Source organism: Salvia hispanica, chromosome 1 (assembly GCF_023119035.1).
Source record: "Salvia hispanica cultivar TCC Black 2014 chromosome 1, UniMelb_Shisp_WGS_1.0, whole genome shotgun sequence".
Taxonomy (NCBI): domain Eukaryota; kingdom Viridiplantae; phylum Streptophyta; class Magnoliopsida; order Lamiales; family Lamiaceae; genus Salvia; species Salvia hispanica.
The window spans coordinates 48,784,987-48,803,120 of record NC_062965.1 but is presented as its reverse complement, the minus strand read 5'-3'; the positions used below and the strand labels follow the sequence as shown (position 1 = coordinate 48,803,120).

General features: G+C 33.2%; 1 protein-coding gene across 4 annotated transcripts; it reads left to right on the top strand.

Annotated features, from left to right (window-relative positions):
• Positions 1-26: 26 nt before the first annotated feature.
• On the top strand, positions 27-2,704 carry LOC125213275 (DNA replication complex GINS protein PSF3-like). 4 transcript variants are annotated; one of them, XM_048113730.1, is made up of 8 exons: positions 27-197; positions 294-371; positions 460-531; positions 635-735; positions 1,192-1,290; positions 1,765-1,827; positions 2,086-2,225; positions 2,363-2,704. In XM_048113730.1, the coding sequence occupies exons 2-8, from the start codon at positions 327-329 to the stop codon at positions 2,467-2,469; spliced, it is 627 nt and encodes a 208-aa protein (XP_047969687.1). In that variant the 5' UTR covers positions 27-197; positions 294-326; the 3' UTR covers positions 2,470-2,704. The 4 variants fall into 4 exon arrangements, with proteins under 4 accessions (XP_047969687.1, XP_047969713.1, XP_047969704.1 ...); XM_048113739.1 differs by having other exon boundaries at positions 55-110; XM_048113747.1 differs by lacking the exon at positions 1,765-1,827 and having other exon boundaries at positions 31-197.
• Positions 2,705-18,134: the final 15,430 nt, after the last annotated feature.

Sequence of the window (18,134 nt, the reverse complement as noted above, 5' to 3'; positions counted from 1 at the left end):
TATTAATATTTTTTTTTACTCCTGCGTCCCCCCTCCCTTCCTTGGCGGCAAAAGGGAAAAATTCAGATTATCTTTCTTCAATCTTCCTCTCTACACACGCAAATTTTGAAGTAAATCCGCAGTCGTTTTGTGTCTTTTTATAGGGCAATTTCAATTTCCATCGTCTTCTTAGATCTGCTTTCCACTTTGATTCGCTGGTAGGTCGAATTTGCAAATGTAATCGTTGTTTATTTGATTGATTATCGAAGAAACGCAGTCTCCGTCCTTGTCTTTACATTTCTAGCTTCTTTCAGATACAGATCGGTGTTTAAATTAGCTTCTACAGCATGGCCAATTACTACGACATCGGTGATATATTAGCCGAAGAAGAGGTGTGTGCTTGCTTGAATTACTGTCCTGCATATTTTGAAGTGGAAAATTGATGGTTTATTGATTTAATTACATGATTTTTTTGCTTAGCTTGTACCTACCGTTTTCCAATATGGTGCGAATGGGGTAGGGCTCTTTGATTCGAGCGATGATGCGGATAAGGTATTGTGGATGGTGATTCCGGTTGCATGTTTAGCAGTCTTAGGTTAGCCTAGATTTGTAGGAATTACTGTTGATTTGTTGTTAAACTCGTGCTGGTTGTTAGGTGGAAGCTGGTTCGAGAGCTGAGCTTCCGTTCTGGCTTGTTCGTGAATTGTATTTGAGACAGCTTGTATCTATAAGGGTTCCTCCGTGTTTCGATAGAGAGTAATATCTCATCCTAATCCTATTTTATGCTGTTATAAGTTTACCTTTCTATGAAGCGATTAAATGAGGGCTTTTGAAAGATTGTATAATAATGTCCTCTCCATAAAAAATGAAATGAGCAATGTATTACTTTAGTTTGAAAGCTTAGGATGATACATATCTTATCTGTGCCAATATGAAGTGATGGTAAACATCTAAATTATCTCCTATCTTCATGATTTGTTCGTTTCTAGAGCTAATTTATGCTGTTATAAGTTTACCTCTCTATGAAATGTTGAAATGAGTGCGTTTGAAAGGTTGTATGTTAATGCCCTCACCACAAAAAAGTTGAAACGTGTGTATTGCTTTAGTTTGGAAGTTAAGGAAATGATACATATCTTATCTGTGCCAATTTGAAGTGATTGTAAACATCTAGATTATTTCTTAGTTTCACTTTCATGATTTGTTCCTTGCTAGATCTAAAACAAGAGAAGAAATAGCAGCTGATGCTGCCCACGTAGATTTAAGAAGCCGGTCTCCTTATTTTTATGAGTTGGGATGCAAGATTGCACTTCTGTAAGTCCTTACAAAAGGTTCTATAGTTCTGAAAATTCTCATATTCAACTCTGTATGTACTAACCATTTCTTTGTTGTGTGCTGGAAATGTAAGAAAACTACTCTCAACCAGTTGTTGTGTACACTGTACATTGGGCTTATAACGTCTAGCCAAGTTATTAACCTGTCAAAACCTCATATAAGCATATTGTGATTGAATTTTGTAATTTGAACTGAAAAAGGTTTAGTTCGTGTCTTTTCATAGGTAACTAAGGTTTATGGATGTGTTATCTCAGTGATCAAACAAATTTAGCTTTATTTTTTTTCCTGAATGACCGGTGTGTTAATCCCTAGTATCAAGTTTACTCTCCCTTCACCTTAAGATACAGTTTCTTACTTTCTAGTATATAAGAATGATTTACATTTCCTACAAGTGGGGCCTTCAAATGTAGTCTTTAAGAATATAATGATGGATACGTTCATATCTGGTTTCAGGCTACCACCATTGAAATGCTGTGTTTATTGCCCCAAATTATGTCACTTGCACACCTTGCTTGGGTAAATGTAGTCTGTTTCGTTGTAGCTGTTGAGTGTTGTGTAAGTTCTTGAATTGTGCTGTGCAAGAATGTTAGCTACAGAAGTCGAAATTATGTCACTTGAATTGTGGTGTGCAAGAATGTTAGCTACAGAAGTCGAAATTAATAGATACAGAAGTCTGTGGATGAAATTTGCTATGTCACTTGTACACGTTGGGTAAATGTAGTCTGTTTCGTTATAAGTTTATGGCCAGCTCAGTTTCTTGTCTTTTAATGACAGAATCAGAGACAGAACCATTGGCCCATTCCTTCTTGTGGCATTCCAGACCAGGTACAGGGACGTGTTGGTTAAGGCTCACGCTCTAACACTGACAATGACCCCCAAATACTTGACACTTCTAACTAACGAAGAAATCAAATGTGAGTCTGCCGAATTTGTGAACAATTCGTACACACAACTACGTTATAGTTGAAAGTTCTTTTTTTTCATTTTCTCATTTTCATTTTCAATTAAAGGATATGTACCTAATGGCTATGTTCTCCGCTTATTCTTGAAGTGTATGAAGCTGGTCAATCCTCAATAGCTGCATTCAAGAAGTGGCGGATGGGTGGACCTAGATTTCAAGTAGCTCCCGTTCTTGGGAGGAAGAGGAAGCTGACTTAGATACATGGAATTCAACTTGTACTTATGCATCCATCATCTCCAGCAAAACCAGCCATGCGAGGTTTTCAGTATGCATCGAGATCTTGTTGTCGTCACCCTTACAGAATATGGCAAAGTAGTGATAATTTTTTCACTGAAGTTAATTCAAAATATTGTGGAATAGAGGAGTTTTTCTAATGAGGTTTGGTTTCAACGATTCAATTAATTGTGATCTGTGGTGATCTTTGATAGTTCATATACTTTGAATATCCTCTTGATCAACCATTTATGTAAATTTTCATTTGGCAAATCAGAACTTATACTCAAAATTGAGACAAAATACATTAATGCCATCTTGGTATCAAAGCAGATTTTACCATATAAAAGGTCGTTGATTTGGAAAATAAAATCAAATAAATAGATCATTCATTACAACTTCTTTATAACTATAAGTTGATAATATTCGATTAATCCACTAAATTATGGAAGAATTGCTTTGTTGACTAACAAGTGGGAAGATATAAAATAGATATTTGCAATCAATCATTTATATCACTTAGAGGAGAAATGATAGGATTTTAATGCAACTAGTGAATTACACCAAATTTGGCTCTGTTATCGATAGAGTGAATAGATTTGCCATTTTATGAAAGACCTCGAAGAAGGCACGGAAGATGTTTGTCATTTCAGGCCAGCCACCATTAGAATCCTGATTCATTTTTATTACTAAGACTTAAATAATCATTAAATAAATAACATTCATACAAAATAATGTTCCACCTTGAACATTTTTTTAAAGACAGATTGTCACACAAAGGCTTGGAGAGATGTATACAACTGGATCAACCCTAATGAGAAGAAATTTTTCTATGATGGTCAAGGCTTTATGACTCTACACATTACTCATCATCAAATTGATGCCAAATGCTATGATATTTCTGGCAAAATATTGCACGAATGGAGTGCCTCACCACGGCCATCCATCATTTCCAGTCTCTAGAATCTATATTATTTATTGGTTGTATTAGAAATGGGTCACTCACTCCTTAAAAGACCTTATAAGGGGGAGGGTTATCCATCTTTATATAGATGAGATAGGATCATCACCAAGCCGATGTGGGACGGAATTTTATGAATTTAACACGCCCCTCACGTGTGGGCCGAAAAGGACATCGGTCTTCCATCACGTGGATAGGCAATGCAAGAGATAAGAGAACCATCATCGATGTGGGCCGGAAAGGACCGGAAAGGACATCGGTCTTCCACTCGTGAGGTAGATAAGTGATAAAGAGAAAACCATCATCGACTTGGGGCCGCTCTGAGACCATATTAGAAATGAGCCACTCACCCCTTAAAAGGCCTTATAAGGGGAAGGGTTATCCATCCTTATATAGATGAGATAGGATCATCACCAAGCCGATGTGGGATGGAATTTTAGAGAATTTAACATGTTGGTTTCTTAATTATGTTAAACAACCTAATAAAGTAAAATCATGACTTGGGTTTATGCTCTAAAGCATGACATGGCAATTTAATTTTTTTAAATAAATATGTTGTGCTAAATTAAGAAGTCACAACTCTATTAACATACTCCATTCGTTCGCAAAATATTGTTCATGTGAACAAAAGTGAATGGAAAAAGTTAGTGGAATATAGGCCTCATATTTATATATTAGTTTTATAATAGAATGTAAGTGTAATGAGTTAGTGCAAAGTGAGGTCCATTTATCACAAAATGAAAAAAAAAAAAGAAAAGCAAAGTGAACAACATTTCACGGACGGACCGAAATGACAAAATTGGACAACATTCATGGACGGAGGAGTATATTAATAAATATGACACTTTAGAGCCTCATTTAATCTCATGATAAAGCGTGAAGGGCCTTGAAGACGCTTAAGAAAATATGAGAACAAATCATTTTCTATGCAATCCAATCCGGCCCGACCCAATCCACTTGGATGGTGGTCCTTGGTTGGGTCCGGTCCAAATTTCTAGAAAGACGCACGGTGAAATGGATTGTGTTGTGCGTCTTTCTAGAAATTTGGACTGAGCCCAACCAAGGACCACCATCGAAGTGGATTGGGTCGGGCCGGATTGGATTGATAGAAAATGATTTGTTCTCATATTTTTTAAAATTTTTTACGTATTTTAAAATTTTATATTAGATATTATAAATAAAAAAATAGTTACTCCTTCCGTCCTAAGGAAGATGACTCATTCTTTGGGTGACATGAGATTTTATACAGTTTTATTTTGTGTGTTAATTGGAAGAGTAAATTAAGTGAAAGAAATAAAGTAGAGATAAAGTGTTTCTATTTTTAGTATTAGGTCATTTTGATTGGGACAAACCAAAAATGAAAGTGAGTCACTAGGAAAACAAAATACATAAATAAATAATATTAGAAAATACAAATAAAATGAAAAGAATAACACACTACACACATGTTATAATCAGCCACCCTCTCTCGTAAAATTCTTCTTCACTTTTTTCCGACAGTCTGACCTCCAGGTAGAAATCCATGGACATGCTTCATCACTTTTCTCAACCTCCTACTTTTAATTCATCTACGTTCTTCTTTATCTCTTGTATCTTTTTTTTTCTATTTCACTTATGAAATATAAATTTCTCTTTAAAAATACATCTACAAAATTTTACATATGAATTCTATTAAACGTCTGTTTACCTCAACATCCCAGTTACATATGAATTCTATTAAACGTCTGTTTACCTCAACATCCCAGCCCAGGCCCATCGGTGAAATGGGTTGGACGTTTTTCTACAAATTCGAACATGACCCAACCAAGGACCACCAAATTTAGTTCGTAATCTAGTTGTTGATCCATTCTTTAAACATGTGTGTATGGTTGTTAATTACATATTCTTAAATATTATTCTTACAAATTTATTTGTAATAATGTTTAGGTGCATTAACCAATCGTAATCAATTTGGTTATCCATTAACCAACTAACCATTTACTCAACCTTAAAAAATAGGTGTATGCTAGAATTTTACCAGTGTTTCCCTGATCACGCACGTGGAGAATGCATTGAGGTTTTTCAGAAGTAGGCACCAATCAGCCTGCACATTATTAACAACTAGTTTTAACCCACGTGCGATGCACGACGAAATATATTTTCATCATACGATTTTAAATTGTTAATTGATTAACTAATATGAATAAACGATGATGAAGAGACTGTATCAAATGTTGACATTTTAAAACGTTAATTTTAGATTGCAAATTAGTTGAATGAATTTAGACTCAATATCATCATATAAAAATTACAAATAAAAAATGTATATGCTAACTGTGAATTATACAACTAAAACATATTAAACTCAAAATAATTAATTACTCCCTCCGTCCCAAGATAAGTGACTTGTATTCATTTTTGGGGTGTCCCACTATAAGTGACCTATTTCCATTTTTAGCAAAAAGTCATCTCTCTTACTTTATTCTTCACCTACTTTATTCTCTCTTCTCTCCTCTACTTTTCCCTCTCTCATACTTTACTCTCTCCACTTTAACTTATTTAAATTCCATTCCTTAAATCCCGTGCCCAAATGAAGTAGGTCACTTATCTTGGGACGGAGGGAGTATAAACTATAGAAATTTGGAGCGCTCTGATTCAATATATACATGAATGAGGATCATCTGAAATAACATCATTTGATTAAATCCGAGAAGAAAAATCGAACCCACCTACGTCACCTGTAAAATCAGATTTCAATTATAGTAATTAAAATATTAATTTAATGTAAGATATCATAAAATATTCCCTTTTAGATTGTAATTAACTAAACAAAATTAGAAACAATATCATCATTATCATCATGTAAAAAATTGTACTCCCTCCGTCCATGAATAAGAGTCTCGTTTTTCCATTTTGGTCCGTCCACGAATAAGAGTCTCGGTTCATAATTACCATAAATGGTAAAGAGACCCTACATTCCACTAACTCATTCCACTCACATACTCCCTCCGTCCGCGAATAGGAGTCCCGTTTTTCCATTTTAGTCCGTCCGCGAATAAGAGTCCCGGTTCACTTTTACTATAAATGATACTAGGGTCCCACCTCCACCTAACTCCTTTCACTCACATATCATTTAAAACTAATATATACAAGTGTGACCCCTATTCCACTAACTTTCTTCCACCCACTTTTCTTAACATTTCTTAAAACCCGTGCCGAAAACAAATGGGACTCCTATTCGCGGACGGAGGGAGTAATATTTAAAACTAATGTATACAAGTGGAACCCCTATTCCACTAACTTTCTTCCATCCACTTTTCTTAACATTTCTTAAAACTCGCGCCATTTAGAAATGAGACTCTTAATCGTGGACGGAGGGAGTATATACTAACTATTGAGTTATATAACTAAAACATACAAAACTCAAAATAATTAATATAGTAACAAACTATACAAATTTGGAGCACTCTGATTCACAATAGATGAATGAGGATAAAATGAAACATCATTTGATTAAATTTTGGGAAGAAAAATGAATACACAATTAATCATACTAATAAAAATATAATTACCTACTAAATTCTGACATGCAAATTGGACAGGAGTATGCCAACAATGATGCTACACAAAATTCTTACAACAGCATTGGCCTTCATCAACGGTCTGCCCCTTTACCTCATTCTCTGATACAATTAGTTGTCGACAAACACACCAAAACAAAACAAAATACATAATGACATTAAAAATACAACAAATAATAAACCTGAAATCAGACGAAAAAACTCCCCTCCTTAAGTATTGCACCGAGCCCTTCATGTAAAATTCACAGCAAAGTTGTTTGAATCTAACGCCCTAGGAATAAAAGTCCATAATTAAAGATTTCATATATTTTCCATACAAACATAAAATGATACATAAAACAACATACCACACAACAACATACTGCACGATCATGAAAAACTAACTCTAAAACTGATGACATGGGTTTTGGCTCCATGAGCGGTAGCTTTATAAATATGACTGCAACAATTTTTGATAATAGAATATATTGAGGAAATCAGATCATTTAGCAAGATGTGGAATGGTTCTATGGTGTCAACCTTTCTTCCTAGTAAGAACAAAAATATCAAACTTGAGATTTATAAGAGGTTTGTGGTCATATTTATTGGCAAAAAAAAGTAGACATGAGACTTTATAAAAACCTTTCACATTTTCCATTTAGGTCAAAATTAAAATTATGATTATCCGTTGCATAGTAATTTGATCACATTAAGAATTCATTAATTGCATTAGTTGCATGAATTCATTTACAAACGGTTGGTCATACACATATATTGGTAGTGATTGAAAAACATTCAGGTTCATTATACATTTATTAACCATCATCCACAAATTTAGGTAATTTAATTGAAGGGGGCGGTTACATAATTTTTTAGTCAAATTAGTAACGTTAGGGTAAACATTATGCAATATTTTTATTTCATAACTAATAAATATTTTTAATTCATTTATATTTGTATATGAAGCGTTGGGAGATTTTATAATTGTGTACAAAACAGTTACTAAAAATATCTAGATTTGCCCAAAAGTTTTAAAATATTTAATTTTATACCCAAAACTAATAAATATTCAAATTAAGGCCAAAACTCGCCTTTTATGTATGTATAGATGTTATATAAGGATGACATTCGTAAAATAAATAATATAATAATTCACAATAACGTACACCTCGGTAAAAAATGGATCTTGATTCAAATTGGGATCGTGGAGTATATCATCCATAATGAAAACAAAATAGAAAACAAATCGTCATCTTGTATATACATAATAAAAAATAGATCCGGATTCAAATTGGGATCGTGGAGTATATACATACTTGAGTTCAATAACAATCGACCAAAGCAAGAATTCAAAAAATAATCGACAACAAGTCCCAAAATAGAAAACTAATCGCCATCTTGTATCTTCCGCACCAACCATTTCATTTCTTACATTTTAATCAATTTTCGAGCTTATGAGTAGTAAATTATATTAAAACTTCATCCATATTTGAGATCATGTCTAAATTAGGGTTGGGTCGATACGGTATATTGTACCAAAAATTTTGTATCGTTATCGTATCAAAAATATCGATATGAAAGAATTTCATATCGTTACTGTATCGAAAGTTTCGGTATACCGAAATTTTGGCATGGATAATATCTATACCGTTACTGTATCAAAAATTTTGGTATATTGTACCGTACTTCGGTATACCGTTATGAACGGTATATCGAAATTAAATGATATCTATTTATGATTTTAGGGTTTCCAATAAATATTTTTTTAATATATAAATAAATTATATGGACATCTATTTATGATTTAAAATTTTTAATCTTAAAAGATTAAATTATATTATTATTATAATCAGTATAAACAGTATGTATCGATAATTCAATACGTATTGATTTTCGATATATTTCGGTATACCGATAATATCGTTATGTATCATATATTCGATATAAAACGGTATACCGCGGTATAAGAAAATCCATATCGTCATCGTATCGAAAACTTACGATACGATATTGTATCGTACCAAAAATTTGATATTTTTCGATATTTTTCAATACGATACGATCGATATATCATTTTTTCGATATATTTACCCAACCCTAGTCTAAATAGCCCTAATTATCATCTAGTGGCGGATTGAACTCGTGGGAAGTTGTCATGAACAACTCAAAATTTCTACCAAAATCTGAATGATCCAAAGTAACCAAACAAAAAGGTTGAACTCAGTATGAAAGCAATAATGTCAACTAACCGGAGGAAGAATACAATGACTCAAGAGAATGCGAAGCCCCTAATTCAAAACACGAGAGAGAGAGAGATTAGGGAGTGTACATGCAAAGAGATATGGTCTTAAAAATTCTTCATTTATATCTTCATATATATAAAAACATTCAAACACTACTTCATCGTCTAGGGTTTCAAATTTGAAGAAAATGTACAGAGAGAAAGTTTACCCTTGTAACTTGGGCAGAAAGTGAGAACTCCGATTCAAAGTTATGATTGAATAAATGGAAGTATGAACAAATGATTGTTTTGGGTGAGGTTGGTGAGTTTACCATTTTAGAAACTAATAACACAGCCCCTCCATGCACTAATAGTAATACGCGGACAAAAAAAGAACATACAGTAGAATAGATCACTGGACCACGTCCATATTAAGGGATCCAAGCTTCGAGGTAAAAATATCCTATTACTTGAAGCTATATGATACGAGAGTTTTGACTAAAAGCTAATGTACCGGCTAGTTTCGATTGAATCCATTACGTTAACATGTTTGATTAAAACATACTCCCTCCGTCCCACTTAAAATGCAACATTTCAGAATCGGCAATGGGATTTTATGTAGTGTTGTTTTGTGAGTTAATGAAGAGAGAGTAAAGTAAGAGAGATGAAAAAGTAGAGATAGAGTTGTTTCCATTTAAGGAAACGTTTCATTTTCAATGGGACAACCAAAAAAGGAAAAACGTTGCATTTTTAATGGGACAGAGGGAGTATAATTCTAAGCTTCAAATTGGGCATGAGGCCAAATGAACCAGCATCATCGTCACGCTTGAGATTGGTTCGATCAATAATGTCATCGAGCCTTAAATTGGGCTCGAGCTAGTGGCAGACTCATAGCTATTTGTTTCGTATACTATTTTGGATCGTCTATCTTTTTTCGCAAAAACATTATTCTCTATTTATATTTTTATCTCTACTTATCCTTTAAACATAAACTAGTGTCACACTCGTGTGATACACGACCTAATTAACTTTCCATCTGCACTATTTTAAAAATGTGAGCTCACTTTTATGAAATGAAAAATAATAATATTATATCAAGTTTTAAATTCAAATATTATAGTAACAATTTATTTAAATCAATAAAATTCATATCATTAAATAAGTTTAGAAAACTAATAGTTGAAAAAAAAACACTGAATACTTTTCATCCTCTATATGCGTTGCGGCTCCAAGTTAAAATATCTTAACTTACATGTTTAAATTTATTTAAAAAAATTATTATTAAAGAAAACTATATATTTTTAATATTAAATTTTTTATTTAGTAAAGATAAATCTGATGTAATACAATATTTCAAGTTTTTATATCTCAAATAAATTTAATAAAATTCACTAATTTATTATGACAAGTTAGTGTTGCTAACTATCACTTATCACCCTAACATTAGCAAATCCAACTGTTAGTTTATTGAGATAGTTGTTGCAATGGTCTAACCAACTAATCCTCACATTTTATTGTTGATGCTATCTATTGTCCTCGGCTTTTAACAATACGTAGATAAAAAAAGCTTTAGTGTTTGATTGGATTCACTAAATTTCAAGTTACCCTATTTGATCCCTCACGTGAGGCATGAAATATTAGGTAAATTAGTAGGATTTGATTATGTGCGCTATCACTTCAAATTTTATTCAAAATTATCATATCATATTATAATTATAATCCTAAAAAAGTCACACTTTTATCATATTATAGTTAAATATTATCTCACTCCATGCAATTAATTCCATGAAATTATATCCCAGACACTTTTTAAGTTTTATCTTAAAAAATGTTCAAGATTGTAACATTTTTAATCCACAAAAGACTGAACAAAACATTTTTGACGATTATATATGGATAAGTAATTTTTAAATAAAATGTTAAAATGATGTGATGAAATCAATAATTTATCCATTTTGATAGTGTAAGAATGCCATATAAGCCTATGATATTCCAAAATCTTTTACCGTTACCAAGATGTAAAAAAGTTCATTATAAAATTTAAGATAAAAATGAAAATTCTTTCACCATTGATCTTCTCTCCAATAAAAAGAGAAATGGCAAAAACAAAAGAAAAGAAAAACCACCCCCCAAAAACCTAAACCCAAATCTCAAGAGTCCTGATAGCAAATAGAAAGAATTGTTCCTTCCCTAATTTAATAATGAAACTAATTTAGTATGATTTTGGGAAATGTTCCTTGAATCCTAAGGCTTTGTTCTACTCTGCATGATTAAAAAATTAACACTTAATAATTTTAGATAAATAATTAAAAAATATAATAAGATTAAAAGGATAAAACACATACCATAGTCATGAAAACACATTCCATGCTGCCAACATTTGATTTGTCGTCCATGTTTGGTCATTTCGAAAACACAAACACCTAACTTTGTGACTGATAATGTTATGGTAGGTTGTTCGTAGATCTCCGAGGAAGGTGAATTCCAAAATTTAATTTTCTTCTTCTGATAAAATCCCGATATTAGCAACATAAAAAAATTAATAAATGTAAAATAGATTAATACAAATATACTACTAGTGGTAAAGAATAAGAACCATACCTAAACAAATTTCTTTTTTATGAAAAACTCTTTGATTCAAAGGGAGAGAAGGGAACGTAAAAGTGGATTGTAAGTTAGCAAATGAACATATTTATAAGCATAAAGTATTAGTGTGTGATAAATCCACCAATTACCAACCATAAATTTACATTGAATTATTGTGAGGTGGTTACATTGAAACGTCTTCTAATACTTTAAATGGATGCCTTAATTCTCTATGTATAATGCGCTAATCTTAAATAGTGGCTGATTTCTTGATTAGCAAGCAACGTTTAATTATTTGCTTTGCAACCCTTTCTAGTAAGATTCTATGGAGTCATCTAATAAGAAGGGTCAATCACAATTGTAACAGCCACATTAATACAAATTCATAAACATTTATAACTATTATACAATATTACATAAAGGGACAAATTATAACGGCCATGTCAATACAAATTCCACGCTATAACTATAATGACATATTTTATAAATATTCTAATTCATCCCATAACTTATAAATATATCAAAATAAGGCCAAAACTCGCCTATAGATTTCTCAAATTGACGGCCACTATTGAGTTTTTCAAATGTTGATCCAAATATTAAAGTTGACTAAATACAAAAATGACCGCCCCTTTTGATGTTATCGAGCGCATTGGACCGGTGGCATATCGTTTGCGTCTTCCGGAGGGTAGTAGGATTCATAACGTTTTCCATGTTAGCCTGCTTCGGGCGTTCGTCGAAGGTGACAGCGCAGGCGCAGTGGGATCTTTGCCGACAGAGTTTTCTGGTGACCGTCCGGTGGTTTATCCGGTGCGTGTGTTGGACAAGGAGTTTATAATCACGGGGGGGGGAGTTGATACGGTTCAACAAGGGTCGGCAGGCTTGGAGGACCAGCCGGAGCCAGTGTAAGAGCCGGTGAAGGATCAGCAATCCATCGCGGCATCAAAGCCGAAGAGAAATGTTCGCCCGCTCGACAGACTAGGCGATTGCGTTTCCAAGTAGATAGTATTTCCATATTTAGTCCTTGTATTTTAAGTATTTGTTTTTGCGACATGGTATTTTTATTATTTATTTGATGTAAGTGTCGAGCATATCTATAAGCTTCGTTTCGGGTTTTCTTTGTTGATTCTTTCCCATGATGTATAGGATTAGGTCAAATCAACCCTAGGTTTCTTAGTCTATAAATAGGACACTTGTTCACAAACTTATTTTCGAATGAGAAATATATTTGCCCAAGTATCGTGTTAATCAAGTATACAACCCTAGGAGCTCCGCTTCCCACGCACAGCCGACCCTATCTTCTCCGCCGACCCTAGAACGGGCGCCAGAACCCTAAGAAGCCATCGAGCGCAGCCGCCGGCCTCGGTTAAGGGAAATGACCTTAACATAATCTTAATATAATTACTAAAATTAGGAATCAAAATACTAAATATAATAATATATCACTAATATCATATTCTTATTAATAACTTAATATGAAAATCTTAATGTGATCTTAAACTGTTTAGTACTCCCTCCGTCCTGCTTAAGATGACACGTTTTCCTTTTTAATTTGTCCCAACCAAGATAACACATTTCCTTTTTTGGAAACTTTCTTTCTTCAATTAATAAATTCAAGCACTTTTTCTCACCCCTATTAAAATATTCACCTTTCTTTCTCTTTCTATTTTAATACTTCCACCCACCTTTTCTCTCTCCAATTAAACACATTAACCAATTACTCCTAAAACCCCATGCTGGCTAAGGAATGTGTCATCTTAGCCATGACGGAGGAAGTAATTATTATTTGTTATTATTCCTCCTTTTCCATAATAGTGGAGCTATTTTGCCATTTCAGTACGTTCGTGTAACGTCACCACTAGATTACATGGAATTCAAACTCGTTCTTATGCATCCATCATCTCTAGCAAAACCAGGCATATGCATCGAGATCTTGTTGTCGTCACCCTTACAAATATAGCAAAGTGAGGTTAATTTTTATACTGATGTTAATTCAAAATGTTGTGACATGAATGTTTCTAACGAAGTTTGGTTTAAATGATTCAATTAATGATTCAATTAATTGTGACGCGTGGTCATATTTGATACATGGTGGAATAACCTCGATTAATCATTGATGTAATTTCATTTCGAAAATCAAACCTTTCATCAATCTAGTTAGTAAATATAACATACAATAGTAGCATGTGCCAACTTTATTTGTTCCACCTTAATTGAGTTAGAGTTGTATTCTATTTCGAGATGCTTGAGCCTTGAAGTTCAAGGCAATAATTCATTTTCTCGTTTCGCAATAAATAATCCTCCTCCCTCTATAGCTCAAATTACTTTGCTCATAATATTTTAGCAGTAACCACAAGTAAGATGCGTGGTGCAAATGTGCAATTGATTGCAAAATTAAATTAATTATTACCACATATATTTATAAGTTGGTATTCAAAATTAAAATTCAATGAACATTCATATATATATATATATATATATGGTCTTGTTAGGTTGAGACTATTTAGCTAAATTGAGAAATGAGATGCAATATGGGCCACTAATCCACAAGATTAACAAAATGTCAACAAATACCACATTATGTCAACAAGGGGGTATAATTGTCATTTCATTAATAAAATGGTGGAAAAAATAAAATTGTATTTCAAATCATATTCTAAAACTCTCTCTAAAGCTCTCGCTGCAAAATCTGCTAATCTTCAAACCATTCATACAATTATGCAAATCTGCTAATCTTCGAAATCATACGATTCTGCAAATATGTTATTCATCTCGTTACCGCACACCTTCAAATACAGTTTTCTACAATGACGATCGAAGATCAAAATCGAAGAGAATCGGCTGAAGCGCCGATTGTCGCCGGAAAAGTGTACTCCAAATCGGTGGTTGAACTTCTTCAGGTTACGAAATTGATTTAAATTTTAAGTATATTACTTCGATTTTAGTGTTTTAAAACATATGTGGATTTGTTTTCTGATTTCAATTTCTAGTGATTTTTTTGTTGATTAGCAATTGAAGAAGCGCAATTGAACATCGGAGAACATCAAGCATCACCTTCCAGTTAAGGATTTGTTTAAATTTTTAAAATTATTGACATTTTATTCAATAGCTATTGACCTAGCTATAAAAATATACTTCTGTTAACATGATATTGTATATTGTTGACATGGTGTATGCTTATTTGAATGGCTGTTGACATAGTTATATTCACATTATAAACAAGATCGATTTCACAAATTAGACTGTGCATTATAAATAGGATATTGACATAGTGTATGCTTGTTTGAATGACTATTGACATAGTCATAGTCACATTATAAATAGGATCGATTTCACTAACTACACTGTGCATTATAAACAGGATATTGACATAGTGTATGCTTGTTTGAATGGCTGTTGATATGACGCTGGTGGTACCAGTCGTTGTCGTTAGCCATCAAGAGGCCGCGGCTGGTGAAATGCTTGGAGCCCTGCTGCTGGAGCTAGGACTTCCCGGAGAGGCTACTGTATTTGGACAGAAGCTCTTTGATAAGATATATTTCGGTGAGGCACAGCTTGGCTCAACTCTGTTCCAAAATATGAAGCGTTTTCCTAAATGAATAAATGAATGAATGAGCGAATGAATGAATGAATGATGTGGTACATATATATATACCGTATGCTTTGGACCAGAGGATGTAATGGGGGAGGAGACAGGATATGATATCGTGGTGGAGAGAAAGGCAGTCGTTGGCGGTGAAGTTGGGTCCATTGAGGAGGAACAGGTGCCTCAACAACAAATTATTGATGTTGATGACTGTGGTGTTGGGTCTTCCCAGAACCTACTCCCAAAAGAATTCATGCAGAATGTAGTGAAAAACATTAATCACATGAATTACGGGAAGATCAATCTTGTCAGAGTCATTAAAGAAGCTTCCTCACACATCAAATCTAATTTTTTTATTTGGATTGGTGTGTGATATGGCTAGATCTGCACTTGGAAGGCAAACGACTCCACTCGAATCTGTGGCCAACAAGTTTCTTCATTTGTCCAAGACATTCCTTCAAGACAAGCCTGATACTTTTGATCACTGGAAAACAATCTATGAATCAATAATTATTGCTGAATAAGAAAATGAAGTTCTTGAAGATTTGACTGAATTTCCTACTTTCAAATCTGGACATTTCTTTGATGAAGTAAGTACATCATTTTGTTTATATATTTTCTCTGAGTTGACATTAGATTATTCCTACAGTTTAGATACTAACATTGTAGAACTAATTTACAAGCAGTATGCAGAAGAAAGAAATAGAGAAAATATCCCTACATCGCCAGGTTCTGATCCTAAAGGGGTGAGCCAAATCTTGTCTTTTGTTATTTAGAATTAATTCAAATTAATTTGATATTAATTATAAATGACTAATTCAATAGGCTGCTAAAGAAAAGGAAGTAGAAGGAACAAAAGAGGACACAGTGGGTGATGACAATAATGAATCAGCCTCTCCTATCTCACCACCAGCTGCAGGCCCAATGGATGACGCACAGGTTGAAACGAAAAAAAAAAAGCAACAGGAGAAAGGGAAAGAGAAAGAAGAGAATATTGTTAAATTAAATTACTAAAACTAAGATTAAATAGTATATTGTTTTTATAAAATGACTGAATTGTTATTACATGGCTTGAAAGTGTAGTTGACATTTGGTTATAATTGTTGTTGACATGATTTGTACGTGTTGTTGACATGACTTATAATTGTTGTTGACATGGTTCTATGTGTAGTTGACATAGTATGTAACATAGTTGACATAGCTTGTACGTGTAGTTGACATGATATGTACCGTAGTTGACATGACTTGTATGTGCCGTTGAAACGATATGCACCTTAGTTGACATAATTATATTAGTTGTTGACATGGCTAGTATATATAGTTGACACGATTTTTAATTGTAACTAACCTTAAAAACATGAATTATAATTGAGCATAATTAAATTATACCAGTTATATCAAATGTTAATTAGTTCAATAAATTGTATTCAATTATCAACAACTAATAAGAAAATGTTAATAACTTTTAGTATATGTTAACAACTAAAAAACAACTCTGATTGTTGTTGACATGGCTTGTACGTGTAGTTGACATGACTTATAATTGTTGTTGACATGATTTCTATGTGTAGTTGACATGGCTTGTACGTGTAGTTAACATAGTATGTAACATAGTTGACATGGCTTGTACGTGTAGTTGACACGATATGTACCGTAGTTGACATAATTATATTAGTTGTTGACATGACTAGTATATATAGTTGACATGATTTTTAATTGTAATTAACCTTAAAAACATGAATTGTAATTGTAATTACCCCTCCAGGCAGGACTGGGACAGCCTGGACACCCTCATCAGCGAGGAGCACGGAGGCAAGTCTGACTCCCACTTGTATTGAAATGTTAACAACTTATAACCAAATGCAACAACTTGTATAAAGTGTTTACAGCTCAGAAAACAAATCTTAAAATTAAAAATATATGGAGTTCAACCAATTGCGTTCTATGTATCTCTAATTCATTGATTAGTATATGTATGGAGTTCAACCAATTGCGTTCTATGTATCCGTGCAATAAGTTATTGTGTTTGAATCAATAATTTGAAATTGAAATATTTCGATCGACTAGCTTGAACATGGCAAGGAACATGTAGAATTAAGGGGCATTGCGATTGACATTTAGTGAATAAAAAAAGGGACCAAAGAAAAAAAGACAGAGATATTCTATCTTGGTATTACTCTTTCCATTTTCTCGATTAAATGGAGTATAAAAGTGTATCACTTTATTGCCTATTACTACTATCTTTAAAGAATCTTCAATGACATAATAAGCTGCATAAAACTGTTGCTAGAAGTATATATAATGAAAGCAAACATCTCATTTATGGGTAATTGGTATCTTTCTTAACAAGCAGGTGATGATTTGACATGGATTAATGAGAGAGAGACAGAGTTTTAACCTTGGTAGTTGGTGTATAATATAGTACGAGAGACGAGAGATTGAATTTGAACCTTTTGTATAGCTAGTGATGATTATAACATAGAAAGCTTTTGATAGCATGCTAAGTTTCATGCCATGCATGTGAAATTCTGCACTTCCAAGAAGGGCATTAGTCCACTAATTTATCCTCTGTAGTTACAACTAAATTTCAATACTAAAAAGATTCAATACGAAACAAAAACGTAACGTCTCTGATCACAAAATTTTAAAGACCTATTTAAATATGTACGTTTTGTTCATGAAATTGAAACTCGCAACTTAATCACAAATGGATAATTTCATGATGATAAGTTATAGCCACTCCCTCCAATTAAAGT